General features: G+C 39.7%; 4 protein-coding genes across 5 annotated transcripts; 1 reads left to right on the top strand and 3 right to left on the bottom strand.

The window, feature by feature from the left end:
* Window positions 1-24: 24 nt before the first annotated feature.
* Window positions 25-5993, bottom strand: LOC102222150 (uridine-cytidine kinase 2-B). Its single transcript, XM_005815968.3, has 7 exons — window positions 5882-5993; window positions 4191-4350; window positions 3157-3253; window positions 2797-2939; window positions 2526-2623; window positions 2005-2053; window positions 25-1280 (listed from the first exon to the last, which is right to left on the bottom strand). The coding sequence occupies exons 1-7, from the start codon at window positions 5984-5986 to the stop codon at window positions 1144-1146; spliced, it is 789 nt and encodes a 262-aa protein (XP_005816025.1). The 5' UTR covers window positions 5987-5993; the 3' UTR covers window positions 25-1143.
* Window positions 5994-6868: 875 nt separating this feature from the next.
* LOC102221886 (aldehyde dehydrogenase family 9 member A1-B-like) lies at window positions 6869-13684 on the top strand. Of its 2 annotated transcripts, XM_023335086.1 has the most exons (12): window positions 6869-6964; window positions 7107-7326; window positions 7987-8132; window positions 8212-8341; window positions 8935-9069; window positions 9729-9925; window positions 10434-10574; window positions 10683-10871; window positions 10947-11034; window positions 11886-12027; window positions 12190-12302; window positions 13145-13684. In XM_023335086.1, exons 2-12 carry the CDS (start codon window positions 7146-7148, stop codon window positions 13237-13239), a joined length of 1557 nt encoding a protein of 518 aa, XP_023190854.1. In that variant the 5' UTR covers window positions 6869-6964; window positions 7107-7145; the 3' UTR covers window positions 13240-13684. The 2 variants fall into 2 exon arrangements, with proteins under 2 accessions (XP_023190854.1, XP_005816024.1); XM_005815967.3 differs by lacking the exon at window positions 6869-6964 and having other exon boundaries at window positions 6971-7326.
* LOC102222417 (HORMA domain-containing protein 1-like) lies at window positions 13531-18257 on the bottom strand. Its single transcript, XM_014475289.2, has 12 exons — window positions 17540-18257; window positions 16793-16937; window positions 16570-16633; window positions 16437-16473; window positions 16326-16346; window positions 16202-16228; window positions 16061-16128; window positions 15817-15965; window positions 14628-14848; window positions 14453-14486; window positions 14306-14346; window positions 13531-13747 (listed from the first exon to the last, which is right to left on the bottom strand). The coding sequence occupies exons 1-12, from the start codon at window positions 17588-17590 to the stop codon at window positions 13700-13702; spliced, it is 906 nt and encodes a 301-aa protein (XP_014330775.1). The 5' UTR covers window positions 17591-18257; the 3' UTR covers window positions 13531-13699.
* Window positions 18258-18774: 517 nt separating this feature from the next.
* Window positions 18775-21631, bottom strand: LOC102221624 (peroxiredoxin-1). Its single transcript, XM_005815966.3, has 6 exons — window positions 21524-21631; window positions 20173-20289; window positions 19885-20038; window positions 19678-19800; window positions 19346-19476; window positions 18775-19227 (listed from the first exon to the last, which is right to left on the bottom strand). Exons 2-6 carry the CDS (start codon window positions 20276-20278, stop codon window positions 19145-19147), a joined length of 597 nt encoding a protein of 198 aa, XP_005816023.1. The 5' UTR covers window positions 20279-20289; window positions 21524-21631; the 3' UTR covers window positions 18775-19144.
* Window positions 21632-22327: the final 696 nt, after the last annotated feature.

Genomic DNA, 22327 nt, shown 5'->3' on the forward strand with positions numbered 1-22327 from the left:
AACACGCCAAACCAAACCAACTAATCTGCATCAGTTTATTCACCATTGGCAACTGACAAATTCAGCTTCAACTAACCAATCAGTCTCTTACTCCACAACCATTCACAACTCATTCATTCAATTGCACAACATGACAAATATAGGACTTGGCATAAAGGAAAAAAAAAAAACTTTTATTCATTGAAAACCTATCCAAAGCAGACCGGTTTCCTAGTGTTGAGATTTGCTGTGCATGAAAACCTGAGGCAACTTTACAGAGGCATTATGGTGGTTTGTCACACATCTGGAATGAATGCTATTGCTGAGGCAATGAACACCCCTGGAGCAGCCCCCCCCCCCCCCCCCTTTCATTCATTAATGTGGCATTTTAGGCCAACTGCATTACCCTGAGTCTATGTCATCATGATGTCACAGCTGTGATTTGGCTGTGTGAATGTGAGCAGAAGCACCCAAGTTCTGAAAAATAATTTAGGTAATCTTGTTTAAAATAAAATAACCATTTAGACCTTTTTTTTCCCCCCATCATTTAAATTTCAATAAATAATTAAATGTAAAAGAAGCATTTTGATCCTTTTTGGATTAACTGGAAACTTGCCAGCATTTGCTTTGATGTGTGACGATGCTCGTGTGAAACACTGGGGCGGACAACAATTCAAATCATTGACAAAACAATGAGAAACGCGCTCAAGATTGTCAATACAGAGATCAACCTGCTTTCGGCCAACTTTAAACCGTTTTTTTTTTTTTTTTTTTTGCTTGTTTCAAATCCTCAGACATTTTAAGGGTTTCCCTAGACACCAGGGCTTCAAGTTTTACCAGAAACAAAAAAGGGAAAAAAAAGTTTTTATTTTCTACCAGAAAAGACTTCCATTGTTTAGTAAGGGGACATTTAAAAAATAGAGCAGGGAGAAAAACCCAGTTTGAACAGCTCCCTTCTTTACCCTCCACACAACAAAAAGAAAATCTAAGTTCAGGTTTGACAAAAGAAAAAAAATACATAACTGATCACAAAAGGGCTCAATGCAAGGCATTTCAATTACTTCTGTCTCTCTTCTCTTTTTAAATACAGTGTAGCCAAGGTGGCGTTATCTACAGTGCGACACCCACACCCCTCTCCGCCCCGTGAAGAGAGGGGTCACGGCGTCAGTGAGGGCGGCTGCTCGACTCCGAGGCCCTCCGCTGCCGGGGGGTGCTGTGTCCGTTCGTGAAGCCGTTCTGACGCTTGGTCTGTCCACCGTTCAGAATGTCTTGGATGTGCTGGACGATCAAGTTGATGGCCACTGCACAAAACAGGAAACAGTTACGTGGACCGCAAAAATTGGCTTCAAAAAGTATTTTTTGGGACTGAACTGATGCAACTAACATGGCTTCCATGCCCTTTTCTTTTCTTTTTTAATGAACATGTTTGTGTTTGTAAAACTCCAGGGTGGTGAACTCCAGATTTTGTATTGGATCCACTTCCAATACAAAATCTGAGGCACAGTATTGGCCGATACTGATCCAATTCAGAAACAGGAGTGCTGAATTGACTCGAAATGTTTCGGGGGTTTCTTTAAATCCAGACATAAATGTACTGAATTACCAATTTACTTGATAACTCTGCACCAGTACAGCACACCAACAGCTTCACAAGCTTGGTCAAAAATGTAAAAACAACACCTTTTAATGTATTCAGTCAGTGGAATTGGGAGTAGAACAGCTGATCTAAAACAAATAAACTGAAACTGATAAAAATAAAAAATAAAAAGTTGGCTACTGTGGTCAAACATGTAAAATCTCAAAGTTACATAATGTCAAAAAAAAAACACCTGTCAGGTGCATCAGTGCTAGAACCGAGCCTGGACCCAAATTTTAAAAAACAACAACAAAAAAAACAGATTAGATTTGAGTTACAGAGAGCAGCACACAATAACGCAGGAGAATGTTTACATTTTCCTTGTAGGGCAAAGTTAACACCCTCAGCCATCCTACTGTTGGTCTACATAACAATCAGTCTTGTCTTACCAAGGTTATCTGCTCCTTTTGGAATAATCAAGTCTGCATACTTCTTTGTCTAGAAGGAAAAAAAAGTTCAAGATAAAGCAAGTCAAAACATTTTCAATGCAGCTCAAATTAAAGCTATAATCAATCTATATTTTGTATTGAAACAAGCCAAAAACAATGGAGAAAGAAAATAAATCGCAGAAAAACACCACCATCTATTGGATCATCTCTGCAACTGCAGCACTGATTTTCTACAAACACTGTGACCAACATACTAAAAATTTGAAAACATCAGTTGTTTTGCCAATTGGTCAATTATTAGTGTTGGTCATTATGTACCCAATTTTTGAAGGAATTGAAAGGAGCATCTTTGACAATTTACATTTTATACAGGTTGATTTATCTTCTAATATTAAGATAGTGTGAGAAATTTTGATCATCAAAAATCGGTATCTATGATTCTTGACTATACAGAACTTAAAACAAAGCAAAAAACTTGAAACGATAAATAAAAGAAGAAAAATCCTTGCATTGTCACTTACCGGTAAACAGAACTCCTCAAAGGCTGGCTTTACAAAAGTAATATACTGACTCAGCACTTGTTCAAGATCTCTGCCACGCTCATTAATGTCCCTCAGAACTGGGGGGGGAAAAAAAAGGCACAATGACCACATAAGATATTTGCAAGACACCCCTGTGGAATCCCACCCCTTTCACTACTGCTGGTTACCTCAGTGTCTTACTAAGCATTGTTCAGATTACTTTTAAACAAGTGACAACAGTGCGTGTCCAATCGGATCTTTTTCTATACACCTCGGCGCGAGAGCCGCGTGTCTGGGTCTGTGTCAACAAACAGCTTCATCTGGAACAGATCCCTGATTTCCTGAGAGTAGAACATGAGGATGCCCTCAAACAGGACCACGTCGGCCGGGTACACCGTAACAAACTCCTCTTTCCTGGAACAACACACAGAAAAAAGTTGCCTTTTCTCTGTGGCTGGAGGGGAAAACAACAACTGGAGATCGATTACAAAACCCGAGCTCAGAGGCAAAAAAAGAACATGTTCCTTTCAGGTCAGGAACTTGTTTATGAAAACACTGTCCTATGAGAAACTACAATACTGGGAGGTGCTGAAGAAACAGGATCTGGGCAGAGAAAGGAGGAAACGCTTACCTGGAATGAGTAACAAAGTCGTAAACTGGGATTTGCACTGTCTCTCCTTCAAGTATTTGTCTGAGCGTTTGCATGATTAGATCACTGTCGAAGGCATCTAGAAAAACCAAAAAAAGGCACAAGTTTGGTTATGAGTTTGTTTACTGTTTTTTCACCACCACCTAACTTTCAAAAGAACTTTTAGAAGATTTTTTTTTTTTTTTTTGCATATTTGTTGAAATTGTCACCATTTTGTGACAACCTGGTACGAGACGGATTATCTCAATAGAACAACCAATCAGAGCCTGTAGGCGGGTCTTAGTGCTGTCAATCACCCCCCGCGTGGCACTGTTCTTCCCCCTCTTCCTCCCTGCTGTGCTGCAGCTATCATAGCCTGCTATGAATGCTAAGGCTAGTTTGCATGGCCACTAATGGCAAACTTTTTTTAACAACATTAAGTTGTTTCTCCAACAGCGCATTTAGCAACGCATACACAAGCATGATTGATAGCACTGAGATCCTCCTCCTGGCTCTGATTGGTTCAGTTTGACCAGGAGTGCTGCATTTCTTCAGACAGAAATATTAACTCAGGGAGAAAATGGAGGAGCTTGACATGTCACGGCATTCTAAAAAAACAAAACATGGGAAAAATATATTTATAAAAATTACATACTGCTACTTCAATATGGGTGAAAATCTGCCATTTTGAAAAATGCTGCAAACATTTGACACAAAGTATAAAGTAGATTGTTTGCACTTTCGTTTCTTTTGACTGAAGTCCTAACTGGCAGTTTAGCCAGTTTCTCCTTTCTGTTTGAAGGATAGTTTTGTTTATTTACAGAGACTTCATAACCTTTTTTTATTTTGGATTTATTTATTTTGGATATTTAAAATGTCTTCCAGTTAAATATTCTTTGAGAAATTAATGTTTATTTATCTTTGAGAGATTTTCTCAAAGAGTCTCAAAACGACAACATTATCGTGTATTGCGATCATTTCTGAGACAAAACGTCACAATCTGTTATCGTGACAGACCCAGTTGAGAGCTTCCATACCTGGATGATCGAAATTGAATTGGCCCTTTAGTGCTTTGGCTTTCTGCTCTGGAGTCAGCACCTTGTAGAAGCTGTCCTGGCTGAGGATCGCCACCTGCCGCTGGTGGCGGTCGATTTCGTTCTGGCCCAGCTTCTCCATGATCTTCTCACACACGGACGACTGTCACGAGAGACAACGGAGCCGATGAAATGGATAAAACATTCAGAATGGCCAAATAAATCCCTATGTAGTAATTGGAAATGACTCGGTTGGACATACTTTGCTTTTTACCAATAAATCAAAAATAATATAACAAAAAAAAAAAGTGCACTGTGGGCCATGGAGAGTGCCCTCACTAACCTCGGCAGCCCATTGCTGACAGGGCATTCCCTGCCCCTCCTGAGGCCTAGGTGTCTTTGTGCCAATAAAACTGTGCAGCAATCAGTTTTGTTGCCCCAAGTGGCAGTGGTGAGTCAATTTTGGCCAGATGCAGCAGTTTTGTGGTTTTTTTTTTTCAGACAAGATGGTCAAACTGTTAATATACACTGGAATCAGGTCGGTAATACTAGCTGGCACAACTGATGTGCCTTAGAGCTCAAGTTCTCAGTAGACTCACTCTAAATACGAGAGATGACCAACTGGATTTTTTTTTCAACCAAACAAGTATACTTAAATCAGTTACAGCAATATTGCTAGAACATTTCTTCTTCTCAATGTTGGTTGCTTAAACTATTCTCTTATTGTGACGTTTATAGATTATGGGAAGGATAACTGAAAGTCTGCGTGGTTTTAACACCTTCGCTGGTTATAGAAGCCCAAACCTGCGTCACCAAGCAGAGATATGACATCAGTGATTTAAAGAAGAAATAAAGTAAAAAGGGGCGGGGCTTAAGTTGCAACAGTCAGCTGTACGGACTGGAATCAGAATCTGGAACAACTTTCCTGTGTGAATGAACTACAGACATTCAATCCGCTTATTTCTCAAAGCAAGTTTAACTGATAAGTTGAGTTCATATTGTTATTCTCTAGGTTCGGTTGCGACAGAATTTGAGTCACACATCTTGAGGCGCGTCCGTTCTGACGCCCGTCAGTCAGCGCTGCCCACGCGGCATCTAAACGACATCAAGGGCCGTGGGGGGAAATCTTTTATTCCCGCGAGCGCCAGCAACTTACTCGCGTCAGCGCCAAGGCTAAGTTAGCCGTTTCACCACGGATCATTCCCAAAGGGTTCGTACATTTAAAAATGCGTCAGAAGTTCTACAGATATTCCATTATTTTTGAAAAAGAGCTAAAACCACAACAGACTCAATACGCTCGCTTATGTTTACAAACGCCGGTTTCCTGTTAGCATCATCTATTGTTTTTGCCCAACCAGCTGCCATGTGATGGAATCCCAGCACCAGTTAGCTGCCCGGTACACCAAAGGAAACCTGGTGCGTTCATTCAAAAGCTATGGAAAAAAGGGGGAACATAAAACACAGCGCGGTGGTCCAGAGGTTTCTGATAACGTAGCCGAACCCGGCTGATGTAACGGACCGTTACTGCGAACAGACGATAAAGCCGACCGTACACCCTCAACTATGCGTCACACGAGCCACGCGGTTCGTTTAGCGTTAGCATCCGGTTACTGTGCCAACGTCAGCTGTGACTTTAAAAATAAAAACCGCGACATTTTCAGAGACCGGCTAAAGTACGAAATGAGAAGGCGAACCTTGCCACTAGCAGTGCCACCGGAGACACCAATGAGGAAAGGCTGTCGAATAACGGTGGTGCTCTCCTCCCGGTCCCTGAGAAGCGCCTCGCTGTCCCCGGCCATACTTGCAATGTGCGGTTGGAGAAGCTGCGCTGGAGCGTCACCGTGACGGAGCTCCTCCCACTGTTTATGACGCCGACATTTATCAAATCAGGGCACTTGTTTTCCACTTGAGCTCAGTTTTTATGGCAGGAAAGATAACTTTTATTTCATTTACGACACAAGAATGTTTTTTTTTCTGGACGTTTTATTTTTGATGGACAGCGTAACTATCAAATAGCATATTACGCTGCGAGCGAGCGCAGCATAGATATCGAAGAGCAGACGCCTCCACGCACACGAATAAATATATGTCCGTGATACTGAGTGGCAAGTTTTCTCCGAAAACTAAAATATTGTTATTTAGTTTAAGTAATGTTATTTTTGAAGCAACACTCATCTTGAGTACTTTTTTTTTGGCAACACTACCCACATATGGTCAAAAGAACAAGCCTGTTTTAAACCGAACATGCGCAAACAGAGAGATTATGGTAAATACAAAACTTATTGACCACTTTCTCCTTTTCTTATTTTCTATCAGCTGCTGAAAGTAGTTCCCACTGTTAAAGCATACACTGTAGGCACTGAAGTCAAATACTTAACGCTATGAAAATGTGTCATTCGGAATTTTGCTAAGTGCCTTCATTTATCATTTTTATTAAGATGCTATTTATTTTTATTCATTCTATTTGTTACTTTGAAAAACACCAAGATTCACATGTAATTGTAGGGGGGGGGGCATTAGGCATACAAAATTGTTTTATGCTATTTAAATTGTGTAATTGTCCTTTTTTTCACTGGAAAGAATATGTAATTGCCACTCACAACATGGCGACATAGTAGCCTGACGCACTCGCAGCATCTTATCTATGGGTCGCTGTTCAGCAGCGTCAGTTTGCTCCACCTCCCGTAAACCTCTGCACAACTGGCGCAGCGACAACTTAACACTTTTAGTAGAAGCTATAATCTCCACCTCAACATTTAATGTGACGTTTTCTGTTTGTAAGTGCACTAATGAGCCGTGGAGGAACTGTTCGCGTTTGCTATTCACTTTTCACATGTTGCTGTAAAAGGACGTTTTTGCGTGGTTTTAACCCGCATGTTGTTTTTTGTTGTTGTTGTTGTTGTTGTTGTTTTTTAACAGTCGCTGCTGAAAGTAGAATTAAAAGGGGACGGTGTAAGTATGCTTCGGAGACTTCTCGGGTTCCGGTTTCGAAATAAAACCGCTCCGACTCTATCTGCCGCCGTGAGGTGCCTGTCTTCGGGTTCGGTGGACATCACCGTCCCGCTGAACTTCTGGGCTGGACGGAGAAGGTCAAGCCAAGAAAGCCGCGAGAAGGAAAACGTTTACGAACCAGCCACGGGTAAGTCACGCAACTGACCCCGTTTCGTAACTGCTGAACTTTGGTCATTGTTGTGTGAAGACTATTGGTCAGATGATCCAACCTTTAGCAACATCATTTTGCAACTTGAAAATCAAAAATGCTAGATTTTTTTTTTTTTTTTTTTTTAGCAAACTAAAATTTTACTTAGCTTCAGCACAAATAAATACACCAGTAGTTTAACTTTAATTTGTGGAGTCATTGCAATTAGGACTATAACAATGTAAATGTAACAATCAATGTAAAATCAATAATAAAGAAACTGAAACGGACAAAAACAATTGGCTGGCTACCTTGGTCAAACATATATATAAAACTCTGCAAATTCTTTCAAATGGTTCGGAAAGTACAATTAGGAATTTCAAATATAATGTAAAATAAATAATAAAGCTTAACGTTGCACAAAGCATAGAATTAGACCGAATAGACTTGACCTTACGGCTCAGGCACATTGTCACCAATACCCGATCTAGATATTGAAAAATCCGATACAGATGTTAATATCGGACTGAAGCATCGTTAGTGAACTCATTTTCTATTTCTACTCTAAAAGGAGCGTTGGTACTTTTACAAGGCGGTGTATATAAACGACTTACGATTCATTTGATGTTTTGAACGGCCTGTTTGTTTTTTCCACTCCAGGCCGTGTTTTGTGCCATTTGGAGCCATGCGGCGGAGAGGAAGTAGATCAGGCCGTGAAGGCTGCTAAGTCGGCCTTTGGTCCCTGGAGCAAAATGTCCGGGATGGAGCGGGCGAGGATCATGATAGAAGCTGCCCATTTAATAGAGGTGTGTTTAAACTTTTGTTGGTACCGTCGTTTCTACACCAAAACAGCTTGAAGCGTTTTCACCCAGGTGTCATTCACAGAGCAGGAGAGAGGAGATCGCTGAAATGGAGGTGGTCAACAATGGGAAGTCCATCACAGAGGCCCGTCTGGACGTGGACTCCGCTAGACTGTGTATAGAATACTACGCCGGACTGGCCAGCACTCTGGCAGGTTGGTACAAACTGCGCATGAGGGACTGTTTTGCTTTTTTGGTCAAATTTATTTCTTTTTTTACACACTTTCTAAAAATGGGTTCTTAGCACAGTGACGCATTAGGTGTATAGAACTGCTAAGAAAAATTCAAAGATCAGCCAAGCTGGTTTGCAGAGGGTACAAGGACAAAGTAATCGAGAAGATTAGGTTAGGTTAAAAAAAAGAAAGAATGATGTCACGATTTTATAATGGGAAAATCGCAAACTTTTCCCATCACAAAGTCCATCAGCAAAAAAAATCAAGACGTTGCATATGGCAATAAAAAGCCTATTTAAAAATAATAATATCTGGTGCCACAGGCAAAAATATTTTTTTAAGTACCCACATTTTATTTTACAATTTTTTCCATAATTCATTGGAGGTTCTGGTATTAGTGAGAAACACTTTTCATGAGTTGAATTTCGGGGATAGATATTTATCATAAATTTGACTACTGATATATTACTTGAACCTGTTTTTAATAAATTAAGTGTTTATCAATTACGAATCTCATACATACCACCGTAATTTTCTCCTTTTTTTTTTTTTTATTTTTGTTCCTTTCTGCCAAGGACAGCATGTTCAGTTGCCGGGGGGATCCTTCGCCTACACCCGCAGGGAGCCTCTGGGAGTGTGTGTGGGCATCGGCGCCTGGAATTATCCCTTCCAGATTGCTGCCTGGAAGTCTGCTCCAGCCCTGGCTTGTGGTATGGGGATTTCCTCTGGAAGCTAGAAAAAAACATTTTGCTCCAAATTAATCGCAACATATGCCAGGCTAGCTGAAGAAAACGTTTAGCTAAGCTACACCTGAGCGCAGTTGGAGCTGTTCTAAAGCTACCAGGTTACATGGAGGATTGATTTGCTGCAGCAGCTATTGAAAGAGGATATTTGCGGTGTGTCGGCCCTCTCATGACCAAAATATTATAAGTACGATCTGAAAGGATAAAGAAGAAAAAAAAAAATCACATTAAAGCCATCTGCTCTGACTTGCTGGTTAAAAGCGTTACAAAGGTTGTCTTAATGGACCGTTTTCCAGTCAGAATTTAAACGTGTAAATGAGAGTCGTTATTTTATTAATGCAGCCATTATAAAATATACTTTATGTGAACAAAGACAACAGGAGAAAATAAACATGTCTACCACATAATCCATATGCTACTATGTGAATGATACTGTATCATGACCTGTATTTTTTTTTTTAACTTTTCACGCAGAAAAATTACGACAAATAAACATTTCAAATTGGAGATCAGTTTGTAATGAACTATGAACATGAACCAATTCATTTTGACCTGGCTGGATGAACCGACCAAACATTGCTTTGACTGGAGAAGTCAGTTGTTCTGCTTCCTGTCCTCCAACACAGGGAACTCCATGGTGTTCAAGCCGTCCCCAGTCACACCAGTAACAGCAGTGCTACTGGCAGAGATCTACGCTAAGGCTGGAGTTCCAGAGGGGCTGTTCAACGTGGTACAGGGTGGACAGGAAACTGGCAGCTTGCTGTGTTACCACCCCGATGTCAATAAGGTGTCCTTCACAGGAAGTGTGCCCACGGGACAGAAGGTCAGTGCTTCTATTGTCAACATTTAATTAAGGGGTAATATTATGTAAAATCAACTTTTTTTTTTTACCTTTACATCATGTTATAATGTTATTCCCTCATCAAAAACATACCTGGAGTGTTGCTTTAATCTCCCGTGGCAACCATTCAGTTGTGCAAAACGCCTGGGACCTAGCCCCGACTTGAAGGATCTGCGCCGATATCCTTCAGACTAGCCTACAGCAATTAGCAAATACCTGCGCTTCTGGCTAGCTCGTTAAAAAATGTTGTAAAGCTCAAAAAACTCAATTTTACACAATTCTGGCCCTTTAAATTACAGAATTACTTTTTTTGAAGTCCTATTCGATAGATACAGCTCTTTCATAGCAACTTAAGGTGATAGAGTTATTGATTGTGCTTTAAAGTGGCACTATGTATGGCTGAAAAACACATTATACTGCCCCTTTAATTGTGAAATTTCTATAAACAGAATGAATAACGGGTATTCTTGAATGTGGCACTAACTTTCAGATCATGGAAATGGCATCAAAGGGGGTCAAACCGGTGACTTTGGAGCTCGGAGGCAAATCTCCCCTTATCATATTTAAGGACAGCGATCTGGAGAACGCTGTGAAAGGAGCGCTCATGGCCAACTTCCTGTCTCAAGGACAGGTAGCGAGAGAATCCCGCACTTTCACCTGTTTGTAGCTGAGAAGCCGAGTTGCTCGGTAAATGCGGCTGGCTTCTGTTTGCCTGGTTGATTGAGCGTGTAACTCACAGGTGTGCAGTAACGGCACGAGGGTCTACGTGCAGAAGGACGTCTTGGCCGAGTTTGTCGAGGAGGTGGTGAAAAGAACCCAGGCGATAGCAATAGGAGACCCGCTGCTGGAAAGCACCAGAATGGGAGCGCTGGTTAGCCGGCCACATCTGGACAAAGTGCTATCCTTTGTCGAACAGGCGAAAAAAGAGGCAAGTCCCTTTAAAACGTTCCTCAAACGTCCGTGTGTTCAGACTCTGATGTGTGTTGTGATGCTGTGCTGTCAGGGAGCCACGGTGTTGTGTGGAGGAGAACGTTTTGTCCCATCTGACCCCAAACTTAAAAGTGGATACTACATGACTCCATGTGTCCTAAGTAAGTCTTCACACTCGGATATTTTTCTTAATGAATTCAGAACAGCAAGAAAAGCCAACCAAGCTGTACTATTTCCAGCAGGGGGCGACAAAAAGCACAAAAAACTCAACTCTCTTTCGGAATCAATTCAAGAATATTAATCCTTTTATTTTTTGCTAAAGCTGGTGTATGTAACTTTTATAAATTAAAGAAGTATATATTATTTTTTAAAATTTGTTAAAACTGTCACTATCCCATGTGATAGTATTACATGGGACAGATAATCTGCGGGGAAAAAAATCAAACTCCTCCATCCCCTTCCGTTTGAAGAAATGCACTGCTCCCGGTCAAAAACCACCAATCAGAGACAGGATGGTCTTAATGCTGTCAATCAAGCTCGGGTACACGCTGTATAATGTGCTAATGGCGGAGAAACAATTTACCGTTCCAGGAAAACCGTTTATCCGCCATCACTGGTAGTCATGCTAACTAGCCTGAGCGGTCGGCAGGCTCTGCTGGAGGGGAGAAGCTGTAGTGGAGCAGTAAGGGTGATTGACAGCACTAAGATACGCCTCCTGGCTCTGATTTTTTGTTTCTGACCAAGCTGTTTATTTCTTTAGCTAGCACAGGAACTTAATTTTTTTCACAATTATCTGTCTCATATTACATGACAATAGTGACAATTTTAACAAATATGTAAAAAAATATATATACTTTTTTATAAAAGTTACATACCCCAGTTTTAACAAAACATAAAGTCCTTTAATATTGTGTTTAGGCTTTGATTGTATTATCATAAAAAGTAATTAGATTACCATGATTTATAGAAATTGTCTAAGTAAAGTTGTTGACCGTCCTTTACCTTTACACAGGCGACTGCACAGACGACATGACGTGTGTGAGAGATGAAATCTTCGGTCCTGTCATGTCTGTGCTGTCCTTTGAAACAGAACAGGAGGTTCTGCAGAGAGCCAACAACACAACAATGGGTCTGGCTGCAGGCGTCTTTACAAGGTCGGTGTGCGATTAAAGAAAAAAAATATATATACACAAAAACAAAGCAGAGAGGTATCAGGAAAACCGACGTCGCATAGTCACCGTTTCGGTTTCTGTTCATGTTGTTTTGGACGCGTAAACATTTTTATTTTTTTAATCGTACTACGTTGCGTAACCCAGGGATGTGACCCGAGCCCATCGTGTGGTGGAACAGCTCAAGGCCGGTTCCTGTTTCATCAACAACTACAACATCACTCCTGTGGAGGTTCCATTCGGAGGCTTCAAAATGTCAGGTGCAGTCAGAACGAGTGTTTTCCAATGGACCAACGTCATGTACAAATTACAACATTGTGTCATTTTTTTTACGTCTTCCTTATAGCAACTATCACCGGTTTTGGTGTGAAAATCAAAATGTGCAAAAGGGGCAATTACACACTGCAAAAACAGAAAATCTTACCAAGTAATTTTGGTTTAGTTCCTAGTGCAAATGTCTCAGTTGTGTCTTCTTTGAAGTGTGCTAACTTACAAGTAACTTTTCAACAACACAAAGGAGCTTGTCTTGTGTCAATTAAAAAAAAACAAATCTTTTTCATGTTTTAAACTAAAATGTCTTGTGCCACTGACATTTTATTTAACTTATAACTAATAATTTGATATCAATATTGAGGAATTATTGTCTTAAAACAAACTTTTCAAGTGTACTAAGATATTTGCTCTTGAAACTAGACTAACAATCTTGCCAAGCTTTTTTATTGTTGCAGTGTAAAACAGCTTTTCCAAATAAAAAGTTGTGAAATGTGGTTTTTATTTGTATCCAGTGATTACTTTGTACAATCATCTTTTAATGCATACATCTTCATGATGTAGTTTGTTAGTCTACCACATAAAAATGCACAGAAATTTGTTTGCAACGTGACAAATATGAAATTTCAAGCAATATCAGCACTTTTAAGTCCTACGGAGGACGATTAGAGCCTCTAATCCTCCTCTGACTAATTACTATTCTGACCTATTGTTGTCAGAATTCTGAAATTAAAGTCATGATTGTTCCTTTTTATTTTTTTCAGTGGCCCTAATCCTGTAAAGTCTTGTCTTCGTCCCCATTCTCAGCATTTCATACCCTTACATCCACCAGGTATCGGGCGGGAGAACGGCCAGGTGACCGTGGAGTTCTACTCCCAGCTGAAGACCGTGTTTGTGGAGATGGGAGACGTGGACAGCCTGTTTTAGAGTGCCGACCGGAGGAAGCAACCTGAGCCAGAGACTGGAGGAGGTGGAGGGGATTGGACCGAACCGGCCATCTGCCATCACTCAGAGGGAGGAAAAAAATCAAATATGAATACAGACAAACGAGCCTTGAACGATGAGAATCATGTCGCTTTATATCCATCTTCAAGATTTACACGTTTGCAACTCTAGCTGAATAAATACTACCACATTTTACAGACTCTTACAATACAACAGAAGTGCTTTACAATCAGTCCAATTTTTCAGTTTATTTTTCGCCAACTCTAATCAAAAGAAATTGAACACATTTCAAACGTCTATGTAATAAACCACCTTTAAAAAAAAATCATACCAATGAAATTGGCCTTACTGTTTGTGTCCGTTATACACAGCTGACTGTAAACTGAAAAATGTTTGTAAATATCACACTAATAAACTGGTAACGCTGTGCTGGTCTCCTGGCTTAATTTCTCCTCTTCTTCTTCGCCGCAGATTTCGGAGCAGCTTTCTTCTAACAGAGAAAAAAATACAAAAGTTTTACACCTTACAGCTGCAGTATGCAACGTTTATGAAATTTTTTAAAACTCACAATGTCGTGACAGTATGCTATAAGATGAATAATCTGAAAAAAAGAAAATCGAGCTCCTCTGCTTTCTCCCACTGTTACCTAGAAACAACCAATCAGAGCCAGGAGGCGGGGCACTCAATCACAGTCACTGATCACTACCCCACCTACTCTGGTTTTTCTGTAAGGGTAAGTTGCTTCTCTGTCATTAACACATTGAGCAGTAGGTACATGAGGTTGATTGGCAGCGCTAAGCCCCTCCTCCTAGCTCTGATTGATCTAGGTTGTTTTTGACCTGGAAATGGCAACAGTAGCTCATGGAGGAGATCAATCTATTCACAGATTATAAGTCTCGACATGCTGACAGTTTTAACAAATTTGTAATAAAAACAGATTTTTTTATAAAGTCATACACTGCAGGTTTAATCATGACTCAAGTGAAGCTCTGAATATTAGGTTTTGCTTCTGAAGCCTCTACATGTATTTCTGCCAGTCATGTTGTACCTTAGTCAGTGGCCTGCTGGGTTTCTTGAACTGTGCAGACTCTGTTGAAAGTAAAGTTGGCACACTTTACTTTAGAACGTTCAAAAAACGTTGAAAATACAAGAAAATTGTCGAAATGAATGATTTTATTTAGACAGAAACCCCTACCGTCCTCAGAAGGAAGACCTTCATCGTCTTTTCTCTGAAGAGGATTATGTAAAAACAGCAAAGAAAACATTAGAACTCAAATTAAAAAAAAAAAAAGTTGACTTAGTCCTTTGAGAAAAAGGACAGGAAGTAAATAATGAATGACGGACTAGCAGAGTCTCCAGTCTAAACCCACCTTGATCGCCTCTTTCCTCGGGGAAATCCGCCCAGGTTCCTTCCCATAGTTTCCTTCCTGCAGTTTTTTCACCTGGCCTTGCTCCACAGACACTCGGACCCTCAGGGAGTGGAAGGCTGTGTGCACTTGGCCCACTTTGAAGTGCACTGGAACCCCTTGAAACCATAGCCGGTCGTGCACCCCGTCCTGGAAGCCTGGTGGTTGATAGTCTGCAGGGGTAACTTTGGAAGCGGAGCAAATAAAGTCAGAAAGCGAATAACTTCATCTACTGATGTGCTTGGGTTGTGCTTAGGAAGGAAGAGAACTAGTCAAAGTAGCAGAATTGAAAAGAGTGGCTTTATGGCCTGCTTTTCAGTCCAACATAAGCTGCATGTTTCCATTGACCATACAATTTGCAATTTGATATTTCGAAAATGAATTTGCTTAATGGAAACACATCAGTTCAGAAAATAGTTGTTTTTTAATTCAAAGTTTTGGTGCAGGGATGAGGTTTGTTTGTTTTTTTGGTTTATTTCGTAAAACTGCAAAAATACAAAACTCTGCCTCTACTTCAAACTGTCGTGTCTTTACTTAATTCTTGAGAGCAGCTCAGCGCACAGTAGCCATTTTATGTTTTACATAGTTACATAGCATAAATATCTATACAAAAAACTTTATTCCGAAGGCGTGGTGGCTTTTACTTTGCCGTTGCAGAAAACCCTGCCATATTACTGACGATACACGGTGCATCCCTAGAAAAAAGAAAAACTTGAAACTTTTTAAAGAACCACAGATTTTTTTCTACTTTCAGGTCTAAAAATTTGCCCTTTATGGGATGTTGATACTTATGGAAAATTACGTAGAAAAATAGCTTACAGGCTCCAACATATTGACAAGAAAATTTGATCCAAAACAAATATCACACGCACCTTTAGTGTCATCCTGTTGTGGAAATTCAGTGAGATTATTTAATCAGAAAATTTAACTATTATTACAGCTGGATTTAAAAAAAAAAACAAAAAGTTGATTCTTTTTCACGTGTAGCCAAAGTTACTAAGAGCCATTGTTGAAGGTCCAAAGAACCACTTGCAGCTCCAGAACCGCATGTTGAAGACCCGCGGTTTACACAAAGGGCAGCTGTTATTTCTTCATGTCTTCAGCAACATTCTGCTTGAGGAGTTAATCACACTGAAACGGTTTGGTGTCTTACTGTCATCGTAGTAGTAGAGCTTCATGGTGAGGTAGACGTTGCTGGGGAGGGCGTCCAGGTTCTGCAGAAGCAGGAAGAGCTTCCTGATGAGCAGCACAGAGGCTCTCTTGGTGTCCTCCAGTGCCACCTGCATCCCCCTCGCATTGTTCCTGAGGTTTCATGAAGGATTTACCAACCTTCTACTGAAGTCAGCTCCTAAAGGCGCATATTTATTTACTTACTACAAAAGGAAATCCGTCCCCACCTGCTTATGTCCATTTCTGGTCCCATTTCAGTGTATCTGAAGTTGAACTGGTAAGACTCAATGATGCACTGCAAGTTAAACAATACAAACTCAGTATTTCTGATTGACACGTCACATTATTAAGTGTGTTATACAACTTACATTACGGTCCTCTGGATCAGTGTAAACCTAGATTTTGCCCCCCACCCAAAAAAAAAGAGGAAATTGTTAACGCCAACTATCACATCAAATCTACATATTGCTTCAGTAATTACAAGGTACTCACCCCAATGCATATGATATGGAGCTATTATAGGAAAACATGGAACAATAATTTTAAAAAATGGGGAAGAAATTGGCTGTTTTAAGTCCAAAGGCAATAGAGGATGGGACTTACATACTGTTTCTCTAATGCGTCAAAACAGCCCATCATCCTAAAGAGACCATACGCAAGGACAAAAGTGTAATTTATCATTGGGAGGGATAACGACAGCTTTCTTTAAGATCTTCCTACTTAAAATCAAATTTACCATTTCACCACTTTGTTGGCGCCAGGGGTGTTGCTGTTCTCACGCAAAACCTTAATGCACAAATCTAGCAAAACAGACATCGATTTTTAGAGTATAACATATCAAAACATTTGTTTCCAACACGTTCCGTTACTGTAAGATAACGTTATAATTTGAGGTCATTGCAGGGAGTCTGTAAAGAATGCAAATTATGGGGAAATTTTCTGCAGTGTATCTTGCTCACCATCAAGATACCTGGATCGGTAGGCGCTCTCAGGAAAAATCCCTCTCAGGTAGGTGACGGAAGAGACTGCGATGGCCATCATCCTCTTGACAAAGACCAGAGACTCTTGTTTGGTTTTTAAGTCCTGGATGAATAATCCGGTCCACTTGAAAAGTGACAAAATAAAACATAAAAAGCCGTGGAGATAAAATACAGGTGCATCTCGGCAAATTAGAATATCAGCAACAAAATTCACAAATTTCAATACTTCAGTTCTAAAAGTAAAATTCTTTTTTTTTCTTCTTTCCTTTACGTGAAATCAGACCAAGCTTCTCTTTCAGGTCAGTTAGAATTACCGAAATAAAACTAGGTATGAAATATCCTGCTTTTGGTGTAAAATAATCTAGTGGAGGTTTAAAGGCTTTAGGTAATTGTAGTTATTAAAGTGCAGCAGATTAAAGATGCTCAAGGTACTGAAAAATTAGGTGTATTTTCCCTTTAGCTTCGATTTTATAGATATATATATTTTGCTTTCTGAGAAACTGGATAATGGCTTGAATATATATTTCTGTGTCTACTGAATGTAAATAGTATATAAATTCGTGTTCTCATTTATTGAAGTGAACCTCGACAAGCTAATTAAGGCTGTATTCTCTATCTTATGAACAAATAATAACGTCAATTGCACTAGAAATGCCATTCACTAACGCATTTTGAGCAAAGACATCTTTTTGGCGTTAGCCTTTATGGAGTGTGTCGTTTCCAAACCTCAGCAGTTCCCTCCTTGTTTCCTCTCAGACGCATTTTCCCAGACGCCATTTTTATCCCTGCTTCTTGCGTCGCACCGTAGTTAGCCGAGTCACTTCCAACGGTTAAATTAGCTAGCGAAGACGCCGAATAAGCTAGGAATATGTAAATGTATCCAAAAAAAGACAATGTTTTTCTTCTTTCGAAGTTAGTGTGATGTCTAGAGTTTGGAGTATGCTCTAAGACGATATTTTGTAAATAAGTTAGGACTCTAGGAAACGAGCCCGCAGCTTCTCCAGTCAACTAACGATAAGCTTTAACCAGCGAAGTTTTCCCGCGCTAGACGAAAAAAAGACACTCTATGATAAATCGGTCATGAATTCACACTTACCGTCATAACGAATTTTTTTTTAACTCGAGTGACGGATTAAAGATTTTAATTTCAAATAAAAAAAATTCTAATACAACTTAACTGAGCAAAAATAGGTGAATATTCTGAATTTACTGTAAAATTGTAACCTTAGTTCCAACAAGACAATACCTTTATGCAAGTCTTTAAGTTAACATTAAGCTTCTGCAGTAGCCCTACCAAAGAAATAAAATATTTTTTTAACCCCAACCCTGTTAATGTTCATTAGAATTTTTCTTCCTAATCAATCCTGGGTACAGGAGAATACCAGTAATATTTCAAATATATATACAGTACAGACCAAACGTTTGGACACACCTTTCTAATTCAATGGGTTTTCTTTATTTTCATGACTATTTATAAGGCAATAAATCCCACTTATTAACCTGACAGGGCAACACCTATGAAGTGAAAACCATTTCAGGTGACGACCTCTTGAAGCTCACCAAGAAAATGCAGAGTGTGTGCAAAGCAGTAATCACAGCAAAAGGTTGCTACTTTGAAGAAACTAGAATATAAGGGCTATTTTCAGTTGTTTTACACTTTTTTGTTTAGTGCATATTTCCACATGTGTTATTCGTAGTTTTGATGCCTTCAGTGTGAATCTACAATGTCAATAGTCATGGAAATAAAGGAAACTCATTGAATTAAAAGGTGTGTCCAAACCTTTGGTCTGTACTGTATATGTGTGTGTTCATCCTAATATATATAAATTGCTTTTGATTCATCTTTACAAATTATTGTGTAGAGAAAATTCAAATGTCTACTTAATTCTACAATTTATTTAAATTCAAGGGTTTTCAGAAATGTTAGCAGTTTTGTTGACAAACATGAAAACATCACCATATAAGTCAAACACATAATTTATTGAGGTGAAATAATAATTTTGTTCAGAGTATAGGGGGAAAAAAACCCACAAAAAAAAACAACAACATTTTGAGCAGATGGTCTTGCCTTTGCTCCAATGAAAACGTTTGTGAGCTCCTTTGTATGCACCACTAATGATCGACTGCTCAGCTACCTGTCAAAAACTGACTACAGTATAAAATAGCTACCACAGCATAATTACTGTCTTTTGGTCCCAGGGCCACAGTTTACACAGACATAATACACACACACGGTATGATGACGACATAGCTCCGAGTCAAACAATATTGGACGCGCTATCGCAAAATGAAATCTGCTAGAGCAGGCGGCAGACTGTGGTCTTGAGTTTATTACTGCTTGGAGAAGAAATCTTTGCTTTTCTGCACGTCCGGCTTGATGGTGTCGCTTCCTGGCTTCCAGCCAGCTGGACAGACTGAAGAGATAAACAAGTAATGAGCCCAGGCGCATAGATTAAAGATAAAAGAGGTTCCAGAAAAGAAGCGTGTACAATTTCAAAAGAAAAGTGGCAAAAACAGAAGCAACACACAAACCTTCTCCATGTTTGTCTGTGAACTGAAATGCTTGAACCAAACGCAAGGTCTCCTCAACAGAGCGTCCAACTGGGAGGTCGTTGATGGTGATTTGTCTCAGGACACCCTTGTCATCAATGATGAACAGACCCCTGGAATACGGGAAATATATATGAATCTTATGGATTTTAGGATCAACAAATGCTACATCAGGTTCAATCAAACTGGTTCAATCCAAATCAGCCAAAGGTAAATCAGACAAAAGCTGGGAAGTCTATTGTGACCTTTAGCAATCGAAGAGCATTTTGAGATTGGTGCATAGACCAGAGGGCAAAACCTAACATCCACCCCACCTGTAGGCGATGCCTTCGTCATCCTTCAGGACACCGTAGTCTGTGGAGATGGTGCGCCGCGTGTCAGACACAAGTGGGATCTTCATTGCACCCAGACCGCCCTGTTTACGTGGTGTGTTTGTCCTTGAAGACCACAAAACGGCAGCATTTTTGAAGCACTATGCGTAGTCACCGAGAACGCAAAAACAACAAAGGATTGTTGAATACCATGCAAAATGGGAGAAGTGAGAGTCTACGGAGGCAGCGATGACTTCGCAGCCAATCTTCCTGAAGTCCTCAGCGGCGTCGCTAAAAGCGATGATCTCGGTGGGACACACGAACGTGAAGTCCAGCGGATAAAAGAAGAAGACAACATACTTCCCTGTGCAGAGAGGAAATAAGATGAGGAGATTAGTTTTGTACCTCTAAGGGGGTAGGGAGGTAAATTCAAACCTTAATAGGTAGCGTCTGTTAAAAAAATAAAAACCACTTCCTGCAGCAAAGGAAAGGTCTTACCTCTATAATCCGACAGCTTCAGGTCCTTGAACTGTCCATCCGGCATCACCGCTTTAGCCAAGAAGTCTGGAGCCAGTTTTCCAATCTTTGCGTTGCCTGCAGCCATCTTCAGTCAGACTGAGAAGGAAATGGCCGAGTGTTACACACATCCTCTCTGAAAACTTACAGCTGCTTGTTTATTTTATAAAAGGAATGTCTAATATAAATATGAGCCCACTTGCTCAACTCGTGCAATAAAAAAAATAAAAAAAAGTTTTGTTTACATAGTCTGTGAGATTGTTCACATGGCTACAGTAATGTTTAATATTCTATTTCATTACATTTTTCAGGGTTCCTACACATTTTCAATACAGTTCCAGATGAAAAATTATCCAAATTCTCAAAGATTTTTTTTTTTAAATGTTCAAATAGTATTCAGATGTTTTTTTTCTTGCTCATTTTCAACTATAAACAAAAGCTCACTAGATTATTTTACTGAGCTCAGACAGAGTCTGTAAAGGATGGGTGGAGGAAATGCTGATATTACAAAACTACACATCCTGTTTCGTGCAAAAATAATTAAATGAAATTCCCGACTTTTCTGCTCGTTGAACACAACGACAGCTAGTTGCAAGAAATGTTTGTGTCAGCCATTCTCACACCTGACTTTAGGGACATTATTACATTTCCCTTTGGGGTTAATAAAGTATTTTTGAATTTGAATTCAATTTTATTTGTGAAAGATGCAAACAGATTCGAGAAATCTAAATGCAGGTTGACTTAATTATATTGTTGAGCAACAAATCTCATCATTCACTGAGAGCTAAAAACCGCAGACAAGGTAATTGTGCATCATTACCTTACAATAAATTACTCAGGTTATTACATGCCTGAGTATATAATAGCCTGCAGTCAGTTGGGATCTTTCGAAACATAACCCATGACCACTTCTCTTGTTTCACAGGTGTTTCCGGGTATGAATAAATGCAAACTTATTTTTTTTTCCCCATCGTGCTTTCGTCGAAGAGCGCGCGGCGCTTATGAAAAATGACTCTTTACGAACCGAAATGTATGTTTACCTGGTAAACATTCAAAAATGACAAGAAAAAAACCTGATTTCAGATAAATCCATCAATGTCGGACAGAAAATACCGATTAAGCTAACTCTTGTCACACTGGATTTACAGTTTTGTGATTTAAAAAAAAAGAAAGAAGAAGAAAAAAACACTTGTTGAATTCCTCAAAAACACAAAAGAGAACTCCTTGACCTTTAAGCACCGTGAATTGGAAGCTTAAAACAAAAAAACTACTCCAAAGCAATACATATATAGAGAAAAGTTGTCGTTTTCTTTTTTTTTTTTTAAACACCTACCTTTTGTAAAATTTCACCTCGCATCCAAAGCCGTACAGAGTGCAACGGCTGGCTGTTTCGACTGGATTTATATACCTTCACCAAAATCTCGCGATACTTTTACCAAATAACGCGACGCATCTCCTCAGTTCACTTCTCCAGTCCTGACCACGTCACAGTGTAGCGTGACTTTGCACTTTCCCAGTCTCCCCCTTTCTGGGAATGTCAGTTACTCGAAGGATTACGTCGAGGAAACCTTCAGAGGAAGTGTTAAATAACCGTTTTATGCAATTTGTCCATTCTTACGAGTCACTTTCGAAAATATTTTTATTGGCATAATATATTATTTATCCAAAACATAAGACGTATTTTTTTCGAGGTTCCTTCTTCCGCAAAGAAACCAGGAAAAGGTCTTTGAGTCAAGAGGTTGGTTGCCATGTGACCCAACCCAATTCCATGTGTAGAGTACATCCTTATCACCATGAACAAGCAATAAAAAGAATCTGTATTTTATGGTATATTCTTTCATTGAATTACCTTCAAATTTTGCACTTCTTACAAAAGGTCTTGTTTGAGTTCACAAAGCGGCCATGTTTTAGATGAGACAAAAACTGAGCTGTTTAACACAGAGTAACAGAGTATGTTTAGGCCTATCAAAGTAAGGCCTAAGAACCTACTAGCACCGTAACCGTCAAGCATGATGTTGGTAGCATCATGCTGTGGAGCTGCTTCACAGGCTCTAGTCCAGGTGCATAGTAAATTGACCAATGACTAACTCCAGATGTTTTTGTAATAGTAAATAATATGTGGTGTTTTTTTTTTTGT

Source organism: Xiphophorus maculatus, chromosome 6, assembly GCF_002775205.1.
Source record: "Xiphophorus maculatus strain JP 163 A chromosome 6, X_maculatus-5.0-male, whole genome shotgun sequence".
NCBI lineage: Eukaryota > Metazoa > Chordata > Actinopteri > Cyprinodontiformes > Poeciliidae > Xiphophorus > Xiphophorus maculatus.